Genomic DNA, 25,574 nt, shown 5'->3' on the forward strand with positions numbered 1-25,574 from the left:
GTACGTTCGGTCATGGACTTTAGGGATCTTTGCGATCAGAATCGCCTGATATCCTGTATTAGTACTGTATAATATTATGCGTAACTCTTACGGTTGTTGCGTTCGTCTGAAGGTTCCTACTTTTCATGGTTCACCTGCGTGACACTTATGTCTTGACTTGCGGTCGCTTAACGTTCGCCGGCGCGCAGGGTTCTTGATACCCATGGTCAAAAGGACCCTTTCTCCGACAGGCTCATCGAACACATATAAGCAGAGATAGCTGGCGTCCTCACTCGATTCCGTTCCGCAGCCGGGGCAGTGCCAGAATTATCGCACGCAACTTTGCCAGAGCAGATTCCACACAAACGGTCACAACAATCAATGGCTTCCGCCATGTCAACCGTCCGCTGCTTCTATAAGAGCTACATCGGCCTGGTCGAGGCCCAGGTCGGACCAGCACGCGCTGGCTCCAAGGAAAAGACTCCTCCACGGTCTCAATCTCGGTGTTGCCGTGCCCGTCCACAACAAAACAGAGCATCCCGTCGCGCCATTCAAGACTCTACCGCGGCAACCACCCGCCGCCCTCCGCAGCCCGCACCCTCGGTCTTCCTCGTCGCCTTCTTCATCGCCCTCTTCTTCGAGGCCCGGCTGCTTTCGCTCGAGCTCTGCGAGGCGAATTTGCTGACGGAGGCGGAGAGGGCTTCTTTGGCGGCCGTCGCGTCGGCGCTGTACCTGGCCGACGGGCTTCTCCTTCTTCTCGGGTGCTTTGTCGACTGTAAGCCCGCTTCTTGGTACCTGCTCCAGGTCACCACGTGCGGTATTTTTGAGAAGAATGAGGACACCGAGGATAAGGAAGTGACGATGGAGGTGGGGGAGAGTGAAGAGGGGGTATTTCAGAGCTGGGTTGAGCGGTGCATCAGCGAGAAGGCGGTTGATGTCTTGCTCGAGGTTGAGCTTTGCGTGTTCCTGGTCGCCTTCTGGCCTGCTGCGTTTGCCTGGGTTGTCTACATGTGGGCGAAGGACGGGGTCGACTGCGGAGAAACTGGCGAGGAGGCGGGAGCTCTGGCCCCGCTGCGCGGTGGACGCGAGGGATTTGCACAGGGGATCAACGAGAAGACACCCTTGTTTGGGAAGGTCACTGAAATCCATAGCTCTGATGAAGAGGAAAAGGGAGGCCTTGGCAAGGCAAAGGTGGAGGAGAACCGTGAGATGTATGCGCGGATGATGGGGACGCAATCCGCTTATCCCTGATTCAGGGCGTGGACAACGTCCTAAGGAACGAGATTGTAAACTTGGGCGCAGTGGTTCAGTACATGGGTTTCACTAGATCCCAAATGTTTTATGGAAATAAAAAGTCTGCTTTTACGATATATCCCAATGTCTCGTCACCGTGTTTGGGCCTCTCGGCTCATAACAACTTTGACAACGCTCCGAGAAATAGTTCAAGCTTGGCGTCGTCTAATATATCCAACAGTCTATCGACATGATAAGAGACTTCCTTTCAAAATGTGTGATGTGCGACCTGTCGCTCATTTTACCGATCAAGATCTCGCACTGCACCAAACCCACATCGATATGTTTGGGAAGTGGCCCACTCACTATCTACCCGTGGGAGGATTCAATGACTCTGAGAAACTTTCTTCAAGTAGCTATCACGTAAAAGGCGAATATGGGATGGCACATGGAAGAAATCCCGCAGACTCGTCGCCCTGTTCACATTAGGTGGTATAGCTGCTGTGGATCCGTATCAAGTCTTCCACGTGAGCCGTAAACCTTGGAGAGTTTCTAGCTCCGAAAGATGTCGGTCCTTGACTCTGAAGAGCCTATGGGAGATTGAACGTCTTCCAAGGGCCGAAATTTTGAGATTAAACGGAGAAAGCTGTTTCCAAGGTCTCATATCCTTCACCTCGCTCGTTACAGACGAGTCCGTTTTTGGCTTTTGCTGTAGTATTCTACATCTCAGTCTTCCCTGGCTGCTGCTACAGGACATATGTTGCCACTGGTCTAAACACACTTACTTCTATTAACACAACCCCGACAGACAACATGCCTACAGCTTTGACAACCGCGGTTCCCTCTACCGTCGGCAGCAGCATCTATGCCCCAGATCCCGAAATTCACAATAGACTCGTCGTCGTCGTCATTATCTGCATCGCCTACGCCGTCTTCGGGCTCGTCACCTTCGCCCTCGTCAGCAAATGCAGACTCGTTTCCTTGCCGGACTGGTACAAGACAAGCGACCGTGGATCCAAAGAGTAGATCCTCGTAGGTCTGTGGTTTCCTGGCATTTTTGTCTTTTGGCCGTTCATCCTCCCTCCGTGGCTCATGGCGAGGTGCGGGTTCCGGTCCTGTGAGGCGTTGGGAAGTATGCTGGAGAAGGTGAAGGGAAGGGTCTCGGGTACTGATGGGAGTGGTGACCACAGAGATAGCGTTGAATTGGAGAGGTGGGTTGACGTGCCGCTCAATGAGGCAGGCCAGACGGCTGTGCCTGAGGGTGGAAGAATCCAGGGAGCCGCTGTCAACGGATACGAGGAAGGCCAGCCCACCACTCTCAGCGCCGATGAAGCTGTTGTCGGTACCCTACCAAACAACAACAACACTAATGAATCAGCGGCCGACCAGTCGATGCGACGGATCGTCTGGTGGGAGAAGTACCCGTTGCCGCCTATACTGGCGAATAGCAGCGGCGGCGGCGACAAGTCGACATCTAAGAACGGAAACCCATACCCATGCGACAACGGCTCAGGACAGCAAGCTGACACAGACAATATGACACCCGAGTCTGATCCGGTGGGGAAAACAATGAGTCTTCGGAGGTTGCAGACGATTCCTGAGACGCCAGAGGAGTGGGAGGGTCTAGATTTGCATTGATTTTCTCCAGGCCTTGTTCATCCTATCCTGGCGGGATGTGTTCTGATTTCGGAACTTGCCATATTATTCAAAAATGCACCAATGCCGTGAGATTGTAAGTAGCCCAAGAATAATAATAAAAAATATATATATAGTGCACTTTGAGTAATTTCGGAAATTGGGTGGCTGTTCTGCTCTTGATCTAAACATATTCTATGCAGACTCTCGTCGCTCCACAACCACATCTAGACCTTCTTGGACGACGAAGAAAGTAGCGTTCGCTTTCAGCGGACGATCTGGGTGGACGAGTTTGAATTTGAAGTCCCTGAAGAGCCGCGGTACAACCTTGCTGATCTCCAACAAGGCTAGGTTGCGTCCAATGCACACATGACTTCCTCCGCCAAACTGTAACATTGGTGAGCGTCGACTTCTAGATTTATGGGCGCACTTGGCACTTACTTGGAACATGTAGCGTTCCATCCGCCTGGCCTTCTCGTCATCTTCAAGCCATCTCTCTGGCCGGAATTCGTCTGCATCTTCTCCGAATATGCGCTTATCTCGGTGCAAAACCCAGCCATTGACGGCAACCTGCGTGCCACCAGGGAAGAAATGGCCGTCCAGTTCTGCTCCTTCGGGCGGAACCACGCGAGTGATGTTAAGCCCAACTGCTGGTCGTATGCGCATGGCTTCCTTCAAGCAGGCTTGAAAGTACGGCAGCCCTTGGGCTTCCTTCCAGGAGATGTTACCCGTGAGAGGGAGTGCGCCTGCATCCAAGGCTTTCAGTATCTCCATAACGAGCGTTGAGTGGATGTATGGCGACGACAAAACGTGCCAAAAGAGCGACTGCATAGTGGAAGCCGTCGAGTCCGAGCCGGCGAAGCTTTCAAGTTGTATCAGTCCTGGAAGTACCGGCACCGTCGGTAAGGGCGTCGACTTACATAGCTCCATGAGCAACTGCAAATACATCACCCTCGGTGAATCTCTCAGGGTCTTTCAGATGCCCCTTGATTAAACTAGCCAACAAGTCTTTTCGTCCGTCGTCGTTCCGTAGCTTGCCTTCGCTCTCTTTGTCGAAGGGCCGTCTCCTTTCCATTTCACTCAAAGCGATTCTAGTGATTGGTGCATTTTTTGTATCGAGAGTCGGGACAAGCTTCCATAACGGGTTCCGACGTAGCACATAGTCCACCCAGGGAACTTGCCCGACGATGCCGTTGTACGCCTGCGAGCGGTCTATCGTAGCGATGGCGCTCTCCACGTCTCTACCCTCGGCCAAGAACCCAAAGCTCCGCGAGAAGGCAACTTCACCAAGCACGTCAAAGGCAAAGTAATGGAGCCAGGCCCCTAGATCAACAGACCTATCAGCCCGATAGTCCATGGGCTGAGATGAGAATCCCCCCAGCTTCGTCACCAGGAGATCAATGGTGTCATCTATAAACGGGCTGAGGTGCTGCATCGCCGCCATGCTGTATGGGACGTTGGCGACCTTCTTCTTCCGGGCGTGGGCCTCCTCATTGACCTCCGTGAATATGTCCGGGTTTTCCGGCGGAGGGAAGACGCCGTAGAACGGCGTCTTATAGAACCGCTTCCCGGCGCTCAGGACGTGCCGTGCTGACTCGGGCAACGCGATGGATACCTCATTGGGCGCGATGCGGACGATGGGGCCATATTTGCGGTGAAGGGCGATGTGGTCAAGATGCGTATGGCCAGAGGCGGTGGACAAGACTTTCCAGAGACGCGTGGTAGATGCGAGGAACGGGCCGGGATATCCACTGAGGGGAGAGGCATAGCGGGTGCGGATGATGCTGGCTACCAGAAGCAGAGAGAATAAGACAGGCCAGTACCGTCGGATTAGGAGGCCCGCAAATTCTGTGTAGTTATAGCTGTGTTCGTTCAGATCCAACGCTTCGCGAGAAGGCTCCATGATTGGATCTGTAATCGCGGTCTCAGATATTGCCTGATCCGGCCACACTGCCAAAAATAACCCTCCACAACAACGGTAATCTTGGATGCAATGTCACGACTCGGTAGGGTTCAATAAAGAGCGAAAAGTGAAACCTTGGGAGCAGGACTGAATAGATATCTTCCTGTCGTCTGCGACTCGTCTAAACGACACCAGATGCAGGATTCACGACTCGGCACATATATACAGCTCCAACTACGCAGCTACTGTATTAGCACTGGCATACTCATGGCTCAGAGGAAAGCCTCATGTGGCATATCCACTCTGTTAGCAATCTATTTCGGCGTTACAAATGGTGTCCGAAAGCTTAAATAGCGAATAAAAGAACTGCCGACATCTTCAAAGGTCATAGCGAGCACGGAAGATGGTGCTGCGGGGGACGGTTAATGCGGAGAGGGCTCGTCACCGGGCCATCCTAGGGAAGTAAGCAAGAGATAAAGGTTGCAAACTGCATACAGAGGAAGCGGCCGAATTTGACACGAGTCCAAGAAGGACTCCAGACAGACTGCAATGTTGCGGGCGTGGAGCGTTTTCTGCGTCAACATTGAAGTTTTGCACCGTGAGGTAGCCCCGAGAGACGTGCGCAAGCCGACCTTGGCCCCGAGGTTGACAGAGCTCATGATCTGCAATCGCAAAGGCCCCAGGAGGTTCACCAGCGGCTATTGAGTGCAACTTTGGATTCGGATGGTAAACCGGGAGTGCTTCGCGCAAAAGTATATGGCGCCTTGCATCAGAAGAACGCCCGCCCGAGGCTTAATCAGCGAGGTTGGGGCCGAAACCATTGATCTGGGTTAATGCGACCACCTCCGTGGTGAATAAGCCATCGCCATTCCTCTTAGGTTCCCATTCCTCGTGAACTTCTAGAGATCGAACCCAGAGCCTCAATCCATATATAATGACAACTGCCGAGCCTGCGCACGCCCGCATTGCGGGGAAATGGGTCTGGAGGGGGGAATGACAGATCGGAAACTACCCGGAGCCCTGGGCAATGAGTGGCCCCTCGAAGGCACGGGTTTATATGCCTGGCCTGAGCCGGACATCTGACGCGAAGAGGCGCGGAATCAATGCCGCATCGACACCAAGAGAAGGACAATGCTGGCGGGAAGAACCTGGCAGCGGACTCGTAGAAAGAATAGACAGCCCATGCAGGAGTCCCTCAAGCCTGGGAGGAGGTGGAAAGAACGGGGCACCTGCATCGACAAGACTCCTCGACACTGGCCGCAGCACTGCCCGAGCTCCAGGTGTGGGACTTCGGGAGCAGACGTACCTAGGCCCCTGGTGACTCTATGCTTCCTAGGCTGGCTCCATAGTGCGCATATGCTTCATCGAATGTGTCATCGATGATTGACCAAGGAAGAACCCGAACGTGCTGCGTCTTGTATCCTCTGTTGCCAGCTTTCTATTTACCATACCGGTAGTAAGCCATCAGCGACCCCAGAAGATTGAAGCAGGATACTTCGAGCTTCTTGACTCGTCGAAAAAGGGTACACCTTGAGCCCCATATTTTGATTTGCTGATTTGCGAGTCGAGAGATCCTCCTGCAGTGACGAAACTGGTTCGATTCGATTTGCATCTAGTGGCATCAAGAGAGGCTTCGGGAGCGCCAAGGCTGGGCGTGATCTTCGCAAAACATATAGTTTAGGGACTGGGGATACTTGGTTTATCTCATGGTTGATCACTTTCACCGCCCCCGATGTTTGGAGATGCTCATCAGTCTGCCCGCCAGGGGGATGTATCTGATTGACTGGGACGGACGTGTCCGGGTGACATGGTTCGTCCTCTTGCCCTTGCTTGTAAACTTGCTCACGGCTTGCACCGGAATTCGGGTCCAAGCTGCCACCTCAAAAAGCGCAAAAGGTTGTTGTCTGTTTAATGTCACTTTATTGTCATTGGGGGCCAACCCGAGTGAACATGGTCAACATTGGGCTGGTGAGGGGGGATGCATGGACCCCTGCTCGAAAAGGACAACCGGTGGCCGAGCTGCCCGACCCAGTCCAGGTGAGATGTCCAAAAGAGCAGGAGAGGAGATGATCTGCGGCCAGACCCGGGCTGGGTGAATCTTGATTTGGGTGTACAGAGTACAGTTTCGATGAATTAGATGGGAGAGGGGCATAGAGTTCCGTTGGCTGCCAAGATCCCCGGGGTGCTCCCAGGAGTGTTCCGCCAGCAATATGCATACATGTACCAGTATAGCCCGTCCCTCTTGACGGAGTCTACCGGAGTCGGAGTGGCAGGGAGGAATTATCCATGCTGGCATTCCACCCACTTCGATCTCTATTAAATTTTCGTGTCCCCCCTGCAGGGGCCGTCCTCCCAGGGGGAGCCCTAAAATCTGGGGTTGACGATGGTGGTGTGCCTGGTTGTCGCAGAACTTGTTTGTGTCTCTGCATCTCTGCAGAGTGGAAAGTATTCTAGCGAGTGAGTCTGCCCTGCAATGTAATACTTTCAGACGATGGATTAAGAAAAGGGAACAGCGCAATGCTCTCACTCGGGAAAACGCCGATAATTACTCCGGCAAGGGTTTCTAGTAGCTTCTCCTAGAGGAGGGATTGTGCTGGTCTCCTAAATTGTCCCTGCGAGTAATAGAGATATTGCGGCCTGGGCTATTGAGCCCATGGACGATTGTATTTCGCGTGTTGAAATTGGACGTAGGGGTAATGACATTGGACAACTTCGACGACGGGTGCGCCAAGCTGTACTGCCTCGCTGTGGTGGCGATACATCTACTCGTAGACATGGTAGCGGAAGGGGCTATGGGCTTGAAGGATGAAAGATGCCGTTGTCTGCTTGCCAAGAGGATGATTAAGTGACAGCGTAACACATTCTCCACAGCTTGGCAGGCAAAATATGATATGCAAGTCCACACTGGGCTTGCTGAGCCCACGACTAACAGCCAAGCGACAGAGCCAAGTGTCAGTATTCGGTATCTCGTGCCGCCACCATCCACCACGTAGTGGTGCTTGATGCCAAGCCTGGGTTTGAAGGAGATTGTGAGCCTCCTCTGGCTTGGCAGCCGCGTGCAAAGTGGATGGATCTGGGCTGGATGGAATTGTGGAACGGAGTCATTCTGTTTCGTGCGACTTGGTATACATACTACTTTACCCATGTTGAAAACGCCCAGGACTACAAGGAAGCCGGTGGTGTAACCATCAAACTTTCAGCGGCCTGCCTGTCGTGCTTTTCATCATGCTCCAGAGGCACCTAGTGCCCACGGGGGATGATTTGTCTTGCGTTGCGAGAGCGCGAGAGGGAAATTGTTCAATGCCAGCAATTTCGTCGACTCCGATCAAGATGCCTCCTGCGTCCGTCTTTTGGGGCTAAACACAGCATGTGCCAGAAAGGGGGCTAATTAGCCTTCAAGGGGCCATTTCAGTTTCTGCACGACCATGCGAAAGATGCAGTGCAGATCGAGATAAACGGAGATGAAAACCCACGCGCTGAGGGGCGGTATCGGGCTCTTCCACGTGGGATAATTGAGGGAGTAAAATGCTTCCGGTGGGTATGCATGCTGTGGTAGACGGCAGTGTACGACTCAGTTGCGGGCTTAGGAAGCATGCCTTTGCCTGACATGTGCTAGTTTAGCGGCATGTCACATGTAATGATCCACGTGCGCGTCTTTGATGCTCCGTAATTATCAGATTCATCCCCCCAATGCTCCCCAGTAACTTGGTGGCTATTAGGCACTGAAGTAGTAAACTCCGTCCTGTAGACATCCCTGTGCTGCGCAGGATCTTTACGGGCGTTTTGCGGACTTACTACTACGGTACAAGCCTCTCGGCGTGATACGACGAACCAGGGTGGATTTGGCGGCTAAAATGGGTCTTGTTCTCGTTGATGAGTGCGACCGATGGATGGTTGGTGTTTCGGGCAACATCATTCAACAGATACTACCGGTATAGTAGACCAGCAAGGCATGCATAACGACGTACAGGCACAAGTGCACAAACGAGCGTTGAAGACTGCAGCAGGTACTGCAGTGCAATGCAGCAACCTGCAGGAACCTTTCCCCGGTGCCCGCGATTCCGCAACGAGCCAACTGACACAGTTCTCGACGACGCATCAACCCTCTGAGACACCGTGCCAGTCGCTGATGGCTTGTCCAACAAAGCCAGTCAGAAATTACGACAAAATAGACCGAAACATGAACACGGAAGGACCATACGAATCCAGGCTCCTGCGCTATGTCCTCTTCTGCTCTTGGCTCTGTCACTTTGAGCTGGACGCGGGCCCCGGGAGCTATAGCCATTAAGATGCCATGCCAGGGTCTCAGTCACTCTTCAGCCAGGTGCCAGCTCGGAACAAATGAACTGCCCGCCCTGCAATTGGGATTGAGTGCTACACCCAGCTCGCAACACTGTACACTCTCCAAGCCAGCGCAGGATTACCAGGCCATATGTTGGATTGCCGTATTCAAGAAAACGCACGAATCGTGCCCCAGTATCAGAGGCACATCAAAATACGCAACATACGGTGGAAACAAGTTAGACAGTTCGTGTCCTCCATGCAAATCGAGGTGAGATGACATCAAGCGGCTTCAGTGTTTGGTACCAGCTGGGGGCTTCCCTGTTGAGAAAAATGGTGCCCAGGCTTGTGCTTCTCTACCTGGTCTCAGGTCCTGCCGCTCGAAGCGATGCCGGGCGACGTCTCATTGTTTCGTAGCAAGTTCTGTTGAGGCACGGAAAGTCAATAAGCGGATGGGAGAGGCCGCTCATCTGATCTTCAATAGCCTCCCCCGGAAACCAGGGCCTCGAAATGCATGCCCTCCCCCCCTTCGTTCTCCTCCTCTCAGACCCCAAATCACACCCCGAATTACAGTCCCAGGTCCCAGTCCACCCACCCTCCTCCCCGTCCACGGCATCCGTGCGAGGACAAGGAAAAAGTCAAAACAGGCCACTTTTTCTTCTGCCAACGGGCGTGCCCACTATCCACATTGCAACTACACCATGGCGACGTTTCAGGGGGCCAGCAGTGTTGTAAGAGTTGAAGCAGAGTGGCCATGGCCTAATGCAAATACAACAGTTGCACATAATTAGTAGAGTACACGGATACCTTAGTCCTGCCTTGCGTCGCAAGCTCCCCTCCCCTCTCTTTCAGGGACGCACGGACTAGCACAAGTATCGCCTACAAGTAGTGTACGTGTTAGTTTGGACACACAACCCGCATGCAGCATTCTGCCTACCGCAATCCATCATGGAATGGCGGGAGCTCAAAAGCTGAGGGGGAGGGGGGGCAGGGGTGGTGGAGGAGACATCTGCTTGTATGGGGTACCTAAGTAAACCCTTTTGGTAATCATGTCCGCATGTCCGCATGCCCGCATGGAGGCGCGGAGAATGAGGCTGTACTCTGTTCACAATTTTGATGAATCTTTATGTTGTAGTCGGGGACTTCTGGATTCTTCCGCCTTTCTATCTCTCCAGCCGTCTTTATTGTTCGGGTTTTACCGCCAAACAGGCGAAGCAAAGTGGTAGTGTAACCGTATAGTACAAGCCAAGCACTCAGCTTCTTTGCCTGATCCAACAATCGCCATCTTGCCATCCTACCCGATTACTATCCCATCCCATCCTGTCCAATACATACCTTGTCTTGCTCGCCCACCCACACCCACAAATTGACCGTTCCGTTCCTCTACATAGCCTTGACCCTCTGTCTCTTCCTCTATCCCCGTCCCTTCATCCAACCCCCGGTTCCCCCCTCCACCCGGTAACAATTCCCTTTCTCAAAAGGGGGGACTGCAGGATACATGGACTCGATTTGACCACCACCCAATTCCGCCCGAACAGGCCAAACCAGACCAAGCGCCTCAAGTCTCCGTTCCGATACCGAATATCATTCCCATGATCCCCATGCATCAGACCGCTACCTCAGCTTAACCGCTTGATCAGTCCATCCGCGCCATGCCCGAAGCTTATTCTCACATCCCAGACCCCCTACCACTCTTCCCCGTCTGCCCAACAGCCATAACATAACATCACTTCTACATCCCTCTTTCTCCTTAACTCCTTCGGCATTTACTCGCCAACGCTACTCGCTGCACCTACCCGACGAACACACGCTGTCCTACCACTGTCTGACAGCACACGCATCTTCTAGCCGCACCACTCATCACGCAGTAGCGCGACAACTAGCGGACGACGACTCGCCTTGACGATACGAGTCGAAGGAATTCCCGTCCTCGAGGCAAGCGAGACAGGGCCCAAGAGCCATTCTTCCCACCGAGATATTAATCATCATCGACCCGCCGACAGCCTCCCTCGACCCAGAATTCCTCGTGTCCCAGCTGTGTTGCGCCTGTTCCCCCGCAGAACTTTGTCTATTGGAGCATCTCGAATGGACTACCCCACCTGAACTTGATTTACAATGGTGAGTGCAGCCGCCTCTCATCGCCGCCTATTCCCATCGGGCATTCCACATGACCTTCGCGTTGGTGCAGCACCGACGTCTCGTTGCCGACCGCATCGTCCTTGTCCACGCCATCGTCGTAAACCGGTCGTCCGTTTCCTTCTACGATGGGGCGCGACGAACCACTTCGTCTTGACCATGCTGACACGCTCCTAGCCCGTCGCGAAGGCTTGTGCGCCATGCTACTATCAAAAATCAAAATGCACCTTTTCAGAAGGTAATCCACAATGCGACCGCTGTATGATGAACGGCCGGGACTGCGTCTTTGTGCGCCCCGTGCCTCGGTCCGCCGTCAAGGGACGGTCAAAGATGGTAGTTCGGAGTAAGATTATGGGCGGCGGAATACCGTGTCCGAATCCAATCCCCCGGAAGACCAGCGTAATCTCGACGACGACGCCGACCGTCACGAGCGTCAGCCCCGCACCCTGCCCGAAGATCCGAAAGTCCAGCAGCGTATCGACCGGAACGACTACTGGCAGCCCTCCCGACGACGCGTTTTCAGATTCATCATCCGATTCGGCATCGAGCCCGCCCTCGAGGATCCTAGAGTCTCTCAGCCCCTATGGGAGTACCTTGAGCCGGCTGGACACGGTGGAACGCAATTCTATATCGCGGTTGCTGCACAAGTCCAACTTCATGCAGTACTTTATCAGTCCGACTTTCGTCGACAGCATGCAGCTCGACATGACGGTCCATCTGTTCTCCCTATTTGACCATGGCAAAGACGCCTACATTGCCATGTATAGCGCGTTTGCGGCGGCGATGGGCTTGGAGACGGGCGAGTACGACCCGGAGGCAAACCTCCACCGCGGCGCAATGGCCATCAAGCAATTGCAATCGTGCCCGCTGCCCTCACTCAAACGCGAAGAGTTGCTACCGTGGGCGGGTCTGGGGCTGGGTATCGTGTACTTCTCCAATATGGCCCTTGGAACGAGCGCAGCGCCTGTCCGCCGATACGTTCTCAGCCATATCCGCCATCTCCTCGGGACGGCACATATATCCAGCGCCCGGACACACTACATCCTCGTCTACCTGACGGCCGTGGACATCAACGAATGCCTGATGCAGCGCGAATTACCCGTCTGCGGGATCGCTCCGCCAGAGGAGGGCCACGTCGACGCATACGTGGGCTTATGCATGCCAATATTGCAACACCTGTACGACCTGTGCCATATCAGCTACAGCCTCTACTACGGAGTCGACGTCGAGGAGCAAATGCAAGCATTGGACACGCTGGAGCAAGAAATCGACGAATGGCAGCCTGTCATCCCGCCGGACTTCACGAACCGCTTCACCACCAGCGAAGTGATCCACATGCTAGCGCAAACCCGAATCTACAAGACGGGGGCGATGTTGTATATCCATCGACTCCGCTACAAGTCTGGCGAAAAGGATGAGATGGTTTCCGCCATGGCCAAGAGCATCATCTCGGATCTCAAGATGACGTTTACGGTCTCGCAAGAGACTCAGCGCTGCGTCAGCTTCCCATACACACTGGCGGCCATGGAGGCCAAGGGACCGGCGGAACAGGAGGCGGCGTTGGAGGCGATGAAGTCCCTCACCGACTCCACAAACTCCAAATACAAGAGCACCATGACAGCATTCCTCAAGTCCGTCTGGGAGTTGAGGGAGGCGAACCCCGGGTCTTCGTGGCTCGACCACATGCAGAATCTGCCTCCCATTTCGGTGGGCGTATAGCAGAGCGTCGGCTTTGGTTTTCTTCCTTGAATTGTTTGAGACTATTTATTCAACCGGCCGGGCAAGGCGGTAACATATCACTTTATTATGTAACGACTGATGGGAATTGATGTTTTATGGCACAAGACAAGCCATGTAAGCTTGCCTTTTTACATCTTTTTTTTTTGTTTTTTCTTTTGTGTGGCCATTGATCTTTGGAGGCACTTCCTCGATCGAGGGCTACTTGGTATGGTGTTTACTAGGCGCGACGGTGTCCGTGTGTGGCAGAGGTATATGGTCAACTTCTACAGCATCGACCAACGAAAGGAACGGTTGAAGACCACCATGGGGGATTCCAAGGCCAGGTTAGCTTTGGTAGCTATGAGTGAGATACAGAAGCCGGGGGGGCTTCGGCGACAAACTACAGAAACTGTGATACCATTCTTTCTCTCGGCTCATTGCCAATACAGTCGTCGTAATGTTCGTATTCAACGGGCAGACGTGTCTGATCTCGCTTGCTTCTCATCTGACATGCCATGATGGCTCTAATTTCATAATTCGCACGTTGATTTTGGCTATGGGTTGTCACTTGTGGCACTTGAGTTTCATGCCAGCATCGGACCTATGGTGTGTTGCGGCCATCCTGCATGAACTAAGCACAAGTTCGACCGAAAACCTTGTTTTGCTGCCACTGTCAAAGCTTTACGCAGTAACCCTATACGCGCTTCATGAAAGCAGGATGCAGTATTAGGGAGAGACCCGTCCCGCATTGGATGACACCACATGGCACATGATGGACAGAAGTAGCTGTTTTCGTTTCATTTCACATGATGAGTTTCCATCCAGGCTGCCATTCTGTCGTAGTCTAAACGGTGGGATGTTTCTTCAAAGGACTCGTTCCTAGGCTACGTGTGAGCAGGTCCCGGTCGCCTGGGGACCGATCTTGGTGCAGCCACCGCGGACAGCGTCGAACGCGCTAGAAGAAACACAGGTGGGTGAGGTGAGTGCGTACGGAATGGTGCGCCCAATTCAGCCATCGCGGGCCATTCCGAGCGAGAACTAGGATTAGGATTCACCAAGTTCGTATGTGACAGGGTAGCGTCGCATTCGAGCAAAAATACTGGCACGGATGGGATCGCGATATTGCGCAATGGTTAGCGCTTCCGAAGCCAGGAAGGTAATGAGATGCACGAGTAATGGATCGTTTCGAGCAGAACTGACGATGAGCGGCCCGAAAACCATATAAGCGCATGAGTTGGGCCAATACATCCAGCCATTCGCTGCATCAGCTACCCAACCCCTGGAGATGTGATAACAAGCAATGTTGTGGGAATATGGGTGTCCCTAGCAAGTCGAACCTTATCCATATTGCCCAGGGGTTTTTTTTTCCGCAGGTCAAAACCTCATCGTGGCCGGTCTAGCTCTTGCCGAGATACCTCTCCCGTGCAGGGCATCGGCGCTATGGCATCAATATCCCACCGATGGTTATAAGAGCCAACACAGCAATAGGAGTCGTAAGCTTCGTAGAGGCTGCGCTAGATGCTTCGTGGGAAGAAGGGTTTGCCTCCCGCCCATCAAAGGAACCGCACAAACCAAACACGTGGAGGTGGGATAGGAAAGAGTTTGTACTCGGCGACCTCGGTGAAGCTTGTTGCTTTTTGCAAAGTTTCCCGCTGACTGATGCATTCGGACGGAGCGCTCTCCGGAAGACAAAGCCTAGCGGGCGCTCTGACGACAGCGAACGAAAACGGGTTTGCATGGATCCCATCCACCTTGTGAGGCCAACAGGGGTTTCGCGTCATTTGCCGCGTGGTCTCAGCGAGCGGGGCGGACGTTCATTTTGTCGGCCTCGGCGAATTTTCGCCGCCGAGGCCGAGCACGCCTGGCTATCGACCTAGGATCGATCACCCACCTCACTGGCTGATGGGAGTTGTAGCCATTCAGCCCCGGCCAGTTTGGAGCAAAGCAGCAAAGCCAAGGGACATGCAGAGGATATCATTTGTCACAAGCATTCGGTAATGTCTGATACAAATCCGTCGTTGCCCAGATCTGTCGGTACCGGCACCATGGATCCAGATTCGACATCCACTCCGGTGGTACCAGGGCCCTCATCGAAAGAAGCACGTGAAACGTTGCCTTTGGGTCAATCACGACTTCCAACGGCTGTGGATGGCGGTGGCAGCAGCAGCGGCGGCAGCAGCAGTGGGGCTGGTAACAACAGCATCCGTACCAGCATCGGAAGCGGAAGCGGGAGCGGAAGCGGGGGCGGCGGCGGCGTGGGCCGTCGTAAGATTGAGCGATCCTGCAACCTCTGCCACCGCCGCAAGATTCGCTGCGACAAGAAGTCACCCTGCTCCTCATGCGCCCGGGGTGGGTTTCAATGCTACTATCCCCAGTCGGAGCAGCCGGTGCGCCGGGCCCGGAAGACCACCATCGCCGATGTGGCGAGCCGGATCTCCGATTTGGAGAAGACACTGGTGGCCGGTGCGGGCCAGCAACATCATGCTACCTTTCGGGACTCACCGTCAACGCCGACTCCGGCATCGGTCTCGGTCTCGGAATTCCTCACGAGCAATCCTTCGTATGCAGTTCCGAGGCCCGCAACAGCGCCGCCTTCGGGGCCGTATGACAAGGGCCCGGGCGACGAGATCCTGGTGCGGAAGGGGTCGTCGAGCCAGTATTTCGACGAGGTCCTCATATCTCGTGTCATTGAAGAGGTAAAACCCGCAGCTCAGCGTCTTTGTTTTGTGTTGTGCATAATACGGGACTAACTTTGCCACAAGGAGCATGATATACAGTCAGTCCTGACGACACCGCGGAGCGAGCCAGCCCCGCACGCGACTCCGTCGCCTTTCAATCCTATGGGCATCCTCTCCGCCCCGGATCTCAAGCTGAATGTGGCCGACCTACTCCCTTCAAAATCGGGTGCCATGGAGCTTTGGCGGACCTACATCGACCATGTTGAGGTGTGCAACAAGGTACTCCACAGACCAACGACGGAGATCCTTATGTACACGGTGATAGACGACCCACTCAATTCTTCCATGGAAGCACTGGCAGTCGTGTTTGCCGTCTTCTTCGTCTCTACTGTTGTCCTGGAACCAAATTCGGTCCGCAGTATCATGGGAGAAGACAAGGCGACCAGTCTTCATCGTTTCAAGACGGGGCTGGAACAAGCGTTTGCCAAGGCCGACTTCCTTGAACACCCTTCAGTCAAGCTGCTGGAAGCTTTTTCCGTCTACTTGGTAAGCTCAATTATACCATGCCAGCTTGCCCGAGGCATCCCATGGGCTAATACCATTCACAGGCGGCGCTCAAGGTACATAATCCTGGTCGAGGCTTATGGACGTTGAACGGTTTAGCCATACGAGCCGCACAATCCATTGGTCTGCATAGAGACGGTACGAGGCTTGGTCTCTCCCCCTTCGAGTCCGAGATCCGAAGGCGGCTATGGTGGCACCTCCTAGGACGGGACGGCCGAGCAGCAGAGGACTACGGCATTCAGAACCCGACGAGCTTCAACGTGCACGTTGGCGTGAGCTTCCCGTCGAACCTGGACGACAGCGACATATACCCCGAGATGAAGGAGCTCCCGCCGTCACGTCCCGGCTGGACCCAGTTAACCATGGGGCTAATCAACATCCAAAGCGCCCGCACATGGCATCGCCTTGCGGCGCTGGCCTCTTCGTGGGCTGAGAAGCCGACGCCGGAGTCCGTCCGCGCCCAGATCGTCGAGGAGCTGCGCGCTTACGCCGAGGGCTTCCTCCAGCACTGCAACCCGGTAGTCCCCCAGCAGCGCCAGACGCTGGTCGTCGCCCGCTTCATCATCCGCAAGGTCGACCTAGTCACGCGGCAGCAGTGGCTCAACCTGGAGCACCCCGAGGCGCGCGAGTCGTTCGCAACGGAGGAGAACCTCGTCGAGGCGCTGTGGATCCTCGAGGCCGGTCTGAATATGGCGTCGGACGAGCTGCTGCGGCCGTACCGGTGGTCATTCCGGGCGTACCCGCAGTACCACATGCTGTTATACGTGCTGTGGCACCTGTGCGTGAAGCCCGAGGGGCCCAACGTGCAGAGGGCGTGGGTCAGCGTGGAAGACAACTTCGCACTGGTGAGGAGCTTGGGCGCGGGGTTCGGGCCGGCGGCGAAGATCACCGTGATCGATGCCTTGAAGGCCAAGGCGTTGGCCATACGACAAGGGCTTGGGCAGCAGGGTGGCGCCCGCGACGACGAAGGAAGTGGCAGCGCGGAGAAGGAATCGTATCCGACACCGGGAGGGACCGACGACAGATCCGAGGCCGAGGAGGGGTCGAGCGCGCTGGATGGCATGGGAGGTGCCGATGGGATGGACTGGAGCGCCGTGATGCAGGATTTCCCAGACTGGAGCACGTTGATGACCGAGTTCCAGGTGGATGCAATGGACTTCCCCGACTACTTGAATGGAATTTGATCGCCGGGGGGGGGGCGGGGGCGGGTGAGAGACCTGTGCTTGGAATATGACCTGTATGACACCAATATACCACTTTTTCATCAAAAATAGAAAGGAATTTGTTGCTACAATAATACTTGCTTGGCACTCTTGGTGTGCGAGATGCTGAATGCGCGTCTCTGGCATCATGCACAAGACTTACACGGAGGCTCGGCAGGCCCGATTTGCTAGTACCCGGGTGTCTGCGTCGTGGCTAAACAGCGATTCAAGAATCCCACCAATGGCTTGGCTGAGTTTTGCCTTCAAATATCATGCAAATGTTTAAACTGTAAAATCTTGTTCTTTTTGGAATTCGTTTTTTGGATGGCACCTCTCGAACGTCAGCTCAGTGATCCCGTATAATAGTACCAGGTGAAGCCACACCTACATAAGCCACCTTTTAGCAACTTCAACCAATGAGAAGCGCCGATGGTTTAGTGGTAAAATTCTCCGTTGCCATCCAGCAGCGTCGGGGAGCCGGGGGTTCGATTCCCCCTCGGCGCATTTCTTTTGCTTCTCTCGGTGATTGCACGATAAGATATCCTACTTTTTGCTCAATATAATTCAGTATCCAAGTCCTGGAAAGAATGAATCGCATGATGATGCAGAATAGTGAGTGGTAAGTATAAAGGAAGGGTCGTCTAGAAGAACTCTTGAATTAACCTAGCGCCTCGGAACAGCACCCAGAAGTTTTCTCCAGCTCTCGATTAGGAATCTGTACGCATTCCGCTTATGAACCGAATGCCAAGTGGGACAAGGCCCGAGAGATTGGATCACACCCTGGGTTGTTGGCTCGTCTTAACCCGAAGCCTCGGAAGCGCACTTTAAGATCCATCGGATCGTGGAGACAGACAAGTCAAGCAGAGCGCTTTTAGGCATACGCTCGTAAAAATAGGCCCGGCTTCCGGTCGGCTTTGACCGTGCCGGTCGTGGCGCCGAGCGTGGTGTCGGGAGGGGGCCGACGTGAACTGCCAAAAGGGAAGAAACATGCCATATCAGTGTCTTCATTGTGGGCTGCAATGGTGCGAGAATCGACCAAAGGGGTCGTATTGGCTGCGGGTGAGTCCTCCGCCCGCAAGCCGCCCGTCCAGACCCGGTTTGCAGAGGCCCAAAGCGCTGCGTCGAGTGCGCGCTGCGGGGTGTCAGACGCGGTATCACCATCCCAGGGCGATATTGCGTCACGCCGGGTTCGGCGCCGACCCACCGAACCAACGTTATCTCGCAGCCCGGAGCCGGTGCGCGTCAGCGAATGGTCAGCAACCCAGCACCACCCCCCGGCGACGATAAATGTGTCGGGGGGCCCAGCCCCCGCGGGAATATGTGTCGTGCATTCGAGTAGTGCGTGTTCTGCAGCGGGAAAGTTTACTCTGACACCATCCAAAAGAAGCCGCAATGGGGAACGGCCAGCAGCAGCTTCAGGTTGCCATCGTCGGCGCCGGCGTTGCCGGTCTCACGGCGGCCATTGCGTTGAAGAACCACCCGGGCATCGACGTCCAGATCTACGACAAGGCGAGGGAGCTGCGGGAAGTCGGCGCGTCGATCGCGCTGGGGCCGAACGGGCTGCGGACGTTGGAGAAGCTGGGCATCCAGAATGCGCTCGACGACTCGATTGCGTTCCGCAACAAGTCGGGGTTTCCCATGATCTATCGGTGAGTACCTACGATGCTGCGTGCGCAACTAGGAGGGGAGGAGCTCGCAAAGAATCTCAGAGAACTGATGTCGCCGTTAGTCACTACGAGACTGGCGAGACGGTCTCGGTCGATGAGCACCACGGCGACGTGGAACCTCGTCACAAGACGGCGCGGTTCTACCGCCCGCACCTGCAGCAGGCCCTGCTCGAGCACATCGACCCTGCCCGTATCCACCTCACCAAGGCCTTCAAGACCATCAGCAACGACGAGTCGACGGGGAGGCTGAACATCACTTTCACGGACGGCACCGCGACCACGGCGGACGTTCTGCTCGGCGCCGACGGCATCCACTCGGGCGTGCGAAGCTTCTATGTCCCGTCATCTCGGTCCAAGTGGACCGGCTGGACGGCGTTCCGTGCCGTCTACCCCATCTCGCACCTGGCTCACATCCCCGACATCCCCGACGAGGCCGAGCACTGGTGGGGCCTGGACCGCACATGGTTCATGTCCAAGCTGGGCAGGGATCTCTTCTGCATCGTCGCCTCCCACCAGAGCGACCCCGACGCTCCGGACGCCCTGTACAAGGACACGGTCTGGAACACGGACAGCGATATCGACCTGCTCAAGGAGCACTACAAGGACTGGCACCGCCTCGTGCGCGACATCATCGACGCGACGCCGGCGGACTCGCTGAAGGTGTACCCGAACTCGTCGGCGCACGGGCTGGAGAGCTGGGTTCTGGGCCAGGACCGGGTGACGTTCGCGGGCGACGCGGCGCATGCGCACGGGGGCGCGTTCGCGGCGGGCGGCAGCCTGGCCATTGACGATGCGTGGGCCTTTGCATCGTCACTACACCACGTGTTCCCCGCCACGGCGACGGAGCTGCCGACGGCGGCTGAGATCGCGAGGGCGCTGAGGCTGTACGAGAAGACGCGGAAGGCGCACACGGACCGGGTGCTCGACACGGTGCATTCGACCAACAAGAAGAAGGTCGAGAGGCTGGCGGTGGTCGAGACGGACGAGACGTTGCGGACGAGGATGACGAACCGCGTCGAGCCTGTCTGGATCCACGAGCATGACGTCGAGACGGTGTTCAAGCAGGTCCTGGCGGACGAGGGACGGGCTCAAGTACCGGCGGCAGCCACAGAAGCGCCGGCGGCTCAGATAGAGAGTCGTCTTTAGAGGGGGACCTGATTATTAACGGCCGTTGACAATTGAATGATGATGACAAAGAGACAGTCTCCAGAGGCCCCGCAAGAGGTCGGTGATGTACGACATGCACCCGTCCGTCCTAGAAGCCATTATGCGGACTTCATGTGCCCGTGTCCTGTGTTCCTGTATGTCTGGAGAGAGATCGGTGAGCGAGTACCCGGCCTGGCCTACGCAAAAAGAAGCCGTTGCATGGCCTGGGAAAACCAGCCCGCTCGAACCGCACCAAAACAATGTTTGTTGGTGTCGGTGTCGGTGTCGGTCATGGCGAAGTAGTTCCGTGATGGAATGTATTCTGCAATATCTTCAACGGTGCCTTCAGCGGTGGTCCCTGCAGTAGCTGCCTGTGGGGATCTACGCTTGTCCAACCGGATGGGTCGTTTTAGTGAGCATGGTTGGCCAATTGCCCACCGTTTCCCCCTATCGTCCCGGGGCTCACCGCCGTTGCCGCCGTAGCCCCTCCCGTAGCCTCCGTCCAATGACTAAGCTTGCGCAGTCTCCATTGCGCGCCTTCCCGTCCCATTGCCCTCTGCCGGGTCGTTGCTGCCCCGTCTCGCCCGGTGTATGGATGTATCTTGTACCTCGATCCTGGTTTCCTTCTGCTCTTCAGCTCCTCAGCTCGTCCGTGACAACTTCACGTCTTCACATCCCAATAGCCTCTCTCCCCCTCACCTTGGAGGCGCCGGGAGGCTGCACTGCAAGCAAGCAACCGTCATCCTTCTTTGCTTTTCTCCTCTCGAACCCACCACAGCCTACCCCCGAGTGGCTTTGCATTTCTCAACGGCTGCTAGCCAAGATTCGTGTTTGCTCACTCTTGCACCCGCTTACCCCGCCGCGCCGTTTGCGCCCTCGCGCGAGATCTCACCCGCCTTTCCTCCTTGTGTCCTCTGGTATGGCATAAGCATCAGCTTGTTGCGTCTTGATGCTTTGATACCTTGAACCATGATACGATCGGTCGACAAGCTCTCCTTCGTCTCTACATCTCCCCTTTCTCAGACTCGGCGCGCCCTTGAGCCTCGCCATGCAAAACACGTCCGATATCGCCTTGCGACCCCAGCTCATGGGTTCGAGCATGGCGCCACAAAACAATGTACCCGAGTCGGTCCCGAGAACACCCAAGAAACCCAACCAGAACGACTACTTCAAGGACGTCGTCCAAAAGCTCAACAGCGACTATAACCTTTCCATCGAAGTCCCCGATATCACACTGACGCCCCAATCCATTCAAGCCCGCGCCCGACAAGATGCTGCATTTGCGCGCTGTGACAAGATAACGCGCCGGATACGGTTCCACTGCTACAACACTACTCTTCTCGACAGGATCTTGCATTCTTTCCACATTGAAGCCCGTGCCGCGAGCCAGAAATGGATTCGCTTCTCCCACGATGATGAGCCCCTCCCTGATCCTCGAGAAGCCCCCAGGGCCGAGTCCCCAGGGCAGAAGCTGGAGCTGCAAGACTTGTTGTTGGAGATCTTGGAAAAGGCTCAACCTCCCTTGAAGTCAAGGCCATTCACCCGCGCCCATACCGGTCCCGCAACCTATGCTTCTGGCGATACTGCCAACTCCAAGAGGAGAGACGAAGGGACTATCGCAGCAGATTCATCGAAGAGGGTCAAGGCTTGCCCTTCAGATTTTGTAAATTTTGAAGAGGCCATTACTGATGCACTGGACAAGGTCCCCATTCGCCCGCGGCCGGCCAAGGCTGAGCTCTTCTCTGCAAAGTTCAGCAACATCATCAACCAGAGGGCTCCTAGGTCAAATACCACGTCATCGCTGCGGGATAGTGGCTACGGAACCACTTCCTTTGGGACATCTACTAGCAGTCACCGGACTTCGCTTTTCTCGGTGGCAGATGAGCACGCACCAAGCACACACGAGACGGTACCAGCTCCTAGCGAGGAGGAAAATTTGCGACGACCCCTACTCGACCAAGAACCATCTACATCGCAGTCTTGGGACCCTTACCCGGCATCCCCCAGTCATCTAAATGCTCTCAATGTGTCTTTTTCAGAGCATGGAGCAGACCAGACGGCAAGAGTCATCAGCAAGCAAGTCGATCTTCGACCTCCCTCACTCAACGGCCCTCTTGGCGATACAACTCTCTGTTCGGAGGTTTCGGTCCTTAAAGACCCGTCTCTCTTGAGGAATGTACCCTCTGCTCTGAAGCGCTCCGAGCCGGTTGATCTCCAATCTCGCCTAGATGCCACCTGGCGTAAGTCTTCCCTAGTTACTGGATGTCTGCGAACAAACCTCCTGCGCCAACGCAATTCCCGTTCGGTCGCATGCTAATTTATAACCAGCCAGGTTTCCGTGTTGGCTCAATAGAGCTCCCTTCGCGGTCGCTTGGGAAGTCACTCGTATTGCAGTCCATTGCGGTGTCGACCTAGGAGAAGTTGTGATGTCCTATGACGAGACTTGGGCCAACTACGACAATCTCTGGAACTCCCTCATAGCTCACCCCCTGTTCGCTGGCAAATCATTTCCCGATCGTCCTGACACAGATGCCTGGGTTGCAGGGATGTCCGGCTTCAACACCCTTCGGGGGCAGCATGTCACCTTCGTGGCATCTCTTGATCAAGCTAGTCAGTCAAACTCAGGCAGAACATTTTCTCTCAAGATGCAGCCAATCGCACTGGACCAGGGTTGTCGTTTGCATCGTCGTTTCGGTTCCGACCGCTTCTTGGAGCTTTTGGTTCCATCTCCGAATTCCTTGCAAGAACCACTCAAAAATCCCGAGGTATCGCAAGAGATCATTCGCTGGTTCTCCAACAGGTTGCACTACCTCGCTGGTAGGCAGTGGCGAGCTTTCTACACAAGAGATGCCGGCTACAAGACACCGCAAAAGAATGTGATCTTAGGCCCTGAACCTAAACCCGTCTACCGAGAAAGGCTCATCCTCTTCGCCGAAAATGGCAACAACTTCCACACAGCTCTTCCAACTGAAGCCTTGGCTCACAACAATCCTCGCGAGCCACGGGTCAAGCTAGAAATTAGAGACATGCTAGACTGGCTTCTTCAGTTCGACAAAAATAATCCACAGCCGTACCTGAAACTCTTTTCCCGCATTCAGCTTGGTATGGCCTGCGCACAAGCTCGTAGCATTGATGGTGAACTGATAACTTCCTAGGCCTCACCAAATCGACGCCAGTGGTTGTCCTTGAACAGAGCCAGATTCGAAACCACAGCCAAGATATACTGTCGCCGATTGGAAAGGTCATGAATGACGGCATTGGACGCATGTCCCGGTCCCTAGCACGAAAGGTTCGAGATGTCCTTGGCCTCAGCGACGTGCCGTCGGCGATCCAAGGTCGTTTCGGTCCCGCCAAGGGCATGTGGCTCATAGAAATTAATGACAGCGATGATGAGCTTTGGATAGAAACATGGCCGTCTCAACGGAAGTGGAACTGCGACTTTCTTGACCCAGAACACCGGACGCTTGAAATCCGGAGTCACGCCACAGACCCTAGGTCCGCCAGCCTCAATATCCAGTTTCTTCCAGTCCTTGAGGATCGCGCCGTGGACAAAGCAGAGATGCGAAATTCCATCGGGAAAAGCCTCATCGAAGAGTTGAACCGCGAGATAGAGGACCAGAGAAACGCCATGCTGTATCCTCTCCAGTTTCGAAAATGGGTCCATGAAAATGCATCCATGACCAGGCAGCGGCAAATTAACGAACGCGTGCCCTATTTAGGAGGTCTTCCTGATTCGTCCGAGGAGAGAATGAACTTTCTTCTGGACGGCGGATTTGAGCCGCAGAAGCAAAAGTACCTGCAGGATTTGGCCTGGAACATCAGGCTTAGAAAATGTGAGGACCTGAAGAAGAAGATGAGCATCAAGGTTCGCAACTCGGCCTACTTCTTCATGGTCGTCGATTTTTGGGGCGTCTTGGAGGAGAATGAGGTGCACCTTTGCTTTTCTTCAAAGTTTCAGACGGAGACATTTTCCGACTCCATCCTACATGGATGTGACGTCCTTGTCGCTCGTTCCCCAGCTCATTTTGTGAGCGATGTACAGAGGGTCAAGGCAGTCTTCAAGCCAGAGTTACATGCGCTCAAAGACGTTGTCGTTTTCTCAGCCAAAGGTAACGTGCCTCTTGCCGACAAACTTTCAGGCGGCGACTACGATGGAGATAAGGCTTGGGTATGCTGGGAGCCAACCATTGTGTCAAATTTCAATAACGCAAAAGTGTTGCCGAACCCGGACCTGTCGAAGTATCTCAAGCAGGACAAGACGACCTTTGCAGACCTAGTGTCGCAACACGGCAAAGCGGGTGCGGTCTCGGACATGGTCAGCCGCAGCATCTCCTTCAGCATGCGTCGAAGCTACTTGGGAATTGTGACCAATTTCAAGGAGAAGCTTTGCTATCACATCAATAGCGTCAACAACAACTATGCGTTCTACTTGAGCGCTCTCCTCAGCAGCCTCGTGGACCAAGCCAAGCAGGGTTTCGAATTTACGTGGGATGACTGGACCAGGTTCCGCCGAGAGCTGCTTGACATGCACAAGTTTGGTGACCCAAAAGAGCCGGCCTACAAGAGTGAAAGTTGGTCTGGCAGTGGGAACCCGGTCCACATTATTGACTACCTAAAGTTTACGGTAGCCAAGCCAACCATTGACCAAGAGCTGAAGAAATTTCACATGGCAATGGATTCAAGGTTAGGCCGGCCCGAGCAGGAATCGAGGTCTTTGCGTCTAGATAAGGACGACGGGGACGAGCGTGCAGCGCAATACTGGGACCCTGATCTTGTCATACCGCACAATAGCTTCGAGGAGCTTGCATCGACAAATCCTTCCTTGAAGGAAGTCCTAAGAAACCTGTCAGATGACCTGGTGGCACTCGAGAAGCAGTGGGGATCAAGCTTCTCCGGGGTAAAGGATAACGACGAATTTCCCCGCCGTATCAACGAAGTCTACGAGTCGTGGAGTGCCATCCAGCCTAGATCACGCGAGGAGCTCGATCCAATGCTCGCAGCACTTTTGAAGCAGACTTATATGGGCGAAGATCATACAAACTGGGCGTTGTTGCGAGCGAGCACCTGTTTCAAGTATTTCTACAATCGCAAACCAACCTTCACGTGGCGCATGGCGGGCATTCAGCTCCAGTTCATCAAGGGTATGACAACAGCAGGCCGCGACAGCATTCCCGTCATTGTATCACCAGCTCTGTATGCTGCTCTGAAACCAGACAACAGATTCATTAGCCAGGCCGTCTCAAAGATGAAGAATGAAGGCCCCGAATACCCTGCGGCCGAGTCTGACGGCGAGGACGGCGGACAGATGCCGGAAGCAGAGTAATGCCCTCGACCCACACGTTTGATGTCTTTCTACACGAATCATCTTGACTACGGCACAAGCCCTACAGCATACCTAGCAAGTTGTTTATGCGCTTGAGTATTGTCTTTG

At 54.7% G+C, this 25,574-nt stretch overlaps 7 protein-coding genes across 7 annotated transcripts; 6 read left to right on the forward strand and 1 right to left on the reverse strand.

The window, feature by feature from the left end:
* Positions 1-360: 360 nt before the first annotated feature.
* Positions 361-1,230, forward strand: EsH8_X_000606 (uncharacterized protein; the record flags this gene model as incomplete). The annotated part of the gene is made up of 1 exon (XM_083274694.1): positions 361-1,230. One exon carries the CDS (start codon positions 361-363, stop codon positions 1,228-1,230), a length of 870 nt encoding a protein of 289 aa, XP_083120086.1.
* A 795-nt stretch (positions 1,231-2,025) lies between these two features.
* On the forward strand, positions 2,026-2,850 carry EsH8_X_000607 (uncharacterized protein; the record flags this gene model as incomplete). The annotated part of the gene is made up of 2 exons (XM_083274695.1): positions 2,026-2,234; positions 2,403-2,850. 2 exons carry the CDS (start codon positions 2,026-2,028, stop codon positions 2,848-2,850), a joined length of 657 nt encoding a protein of 218 aa, XP_083120087.1.
* Positions 2,851-3,042: 192 nt separating this feature from the next.
* Positions 3,043-4,750, reverse strand: EsH8_X_000608 (cytochrome P450; the record flags this gene model as incomplete). Its single annotated transcript, XM_083274696.1, has 3 exons — positions 3,043-3,234; positions 3,289-3,709; positions 3,768-4,750. 3 exons carry the CDS (start codon positions 4,748-4,750, stop codon positions 3,043-3,045), a joined length of 1,596 nt encoding a protein of 531 aa, XP_083120088.1.
* Positions 4,751-11,146: 6,396 nt separating this feature from the next.
* On the forward strand, positions 11,147-12,886 carry EsH8_X_000609 (Zn(II)2Cys6 transcription factor; the record flags this gene model as incomplete). Its single annotated transcript, XM_083274697.1, has 2 exons — positions 11,147-11,149; positions 11,345-12,886. 2 exons carry the CDS (start codon positions 11,147-11,149, stop codon positions 12,884-12,886), a joined length of 1,545 nt encoding a protein of 514 aa, XP_083120089.1.
* Positions 12,887-14,931: 2,045 nt separating this feature from the next.
* Positions 14,932-17,312, forward strand: EsH8_X_000610 (uncharacterized protein; the record flags this gene model as incomplete). The annotated part of the gene is made up of 3 exons (XM_083274698.1): positions 14,932-15,582; positions 15,649-16,110; positions 16,173-17,312. 3 exons carry the CDS (start codon positions 14,932-14,934, stop codon positions 17,310-17,312), a joined length of 2,253 nt encoding a protein of 750 aa, XP_083120090.1.
* Positions 17,313-18,722: 1,410 nt separating this feature from the next.
* EsH8_X_000611 (uncharacterized protein) lies at positions 18,723-20,143 on the forward strand (the record flags this gene model as incomplete). Its single annotated transcript, XM_083274699.1, has 2 exons — positions 18,723-18,979; positions 19,060-20,143. 2 exons carry the CDS (start codon positions 18,723-18,725, stop codon positions 20,141-20,143), a joined length of 1,341 nt encoding a protein of 446 aa, XP_083120091.1.
* Positions 20,144-21,191: 1,048 nt separating this feature from the next.
* EsH8_X_000612 (RNA dependent RNA polymerase) lies at positions 21,192-25,466 on the forward strand (the record flags this gene model as incomplete). Its single annotated transcript, XM_083274700.1, has 3 exons — positions 21,192-22,383; positions 22,472-23,245; positions 23,299-25,466. The coding sequence occupies 3 exons, from the start codon at positions 21,192-21,194 to the stop codon at positions 25,464-25,466; spliced, it is 4,134 nt and encodes a 1,377-aa protein (XP_083120092.1).
* Positions 25,467-25,574: the final 108 nt, after the last annotated feature.

This window comes from Colletotrichum jinshuiense, chromosome 10 (genome assembly GCF_051148585.1).
Source record: "Colletotrichum jinshuiense chromosome 10, complete sequence".
In the NCBI taxonomy this organism is placed as follows: domain Eukaryota; kingdom Fungi; phylum Ascomycota; class Sordariomycetes; order Glomerellales; family Glomerellaceae; genus Colletotrichum; species Colletotrichum jinshuiense.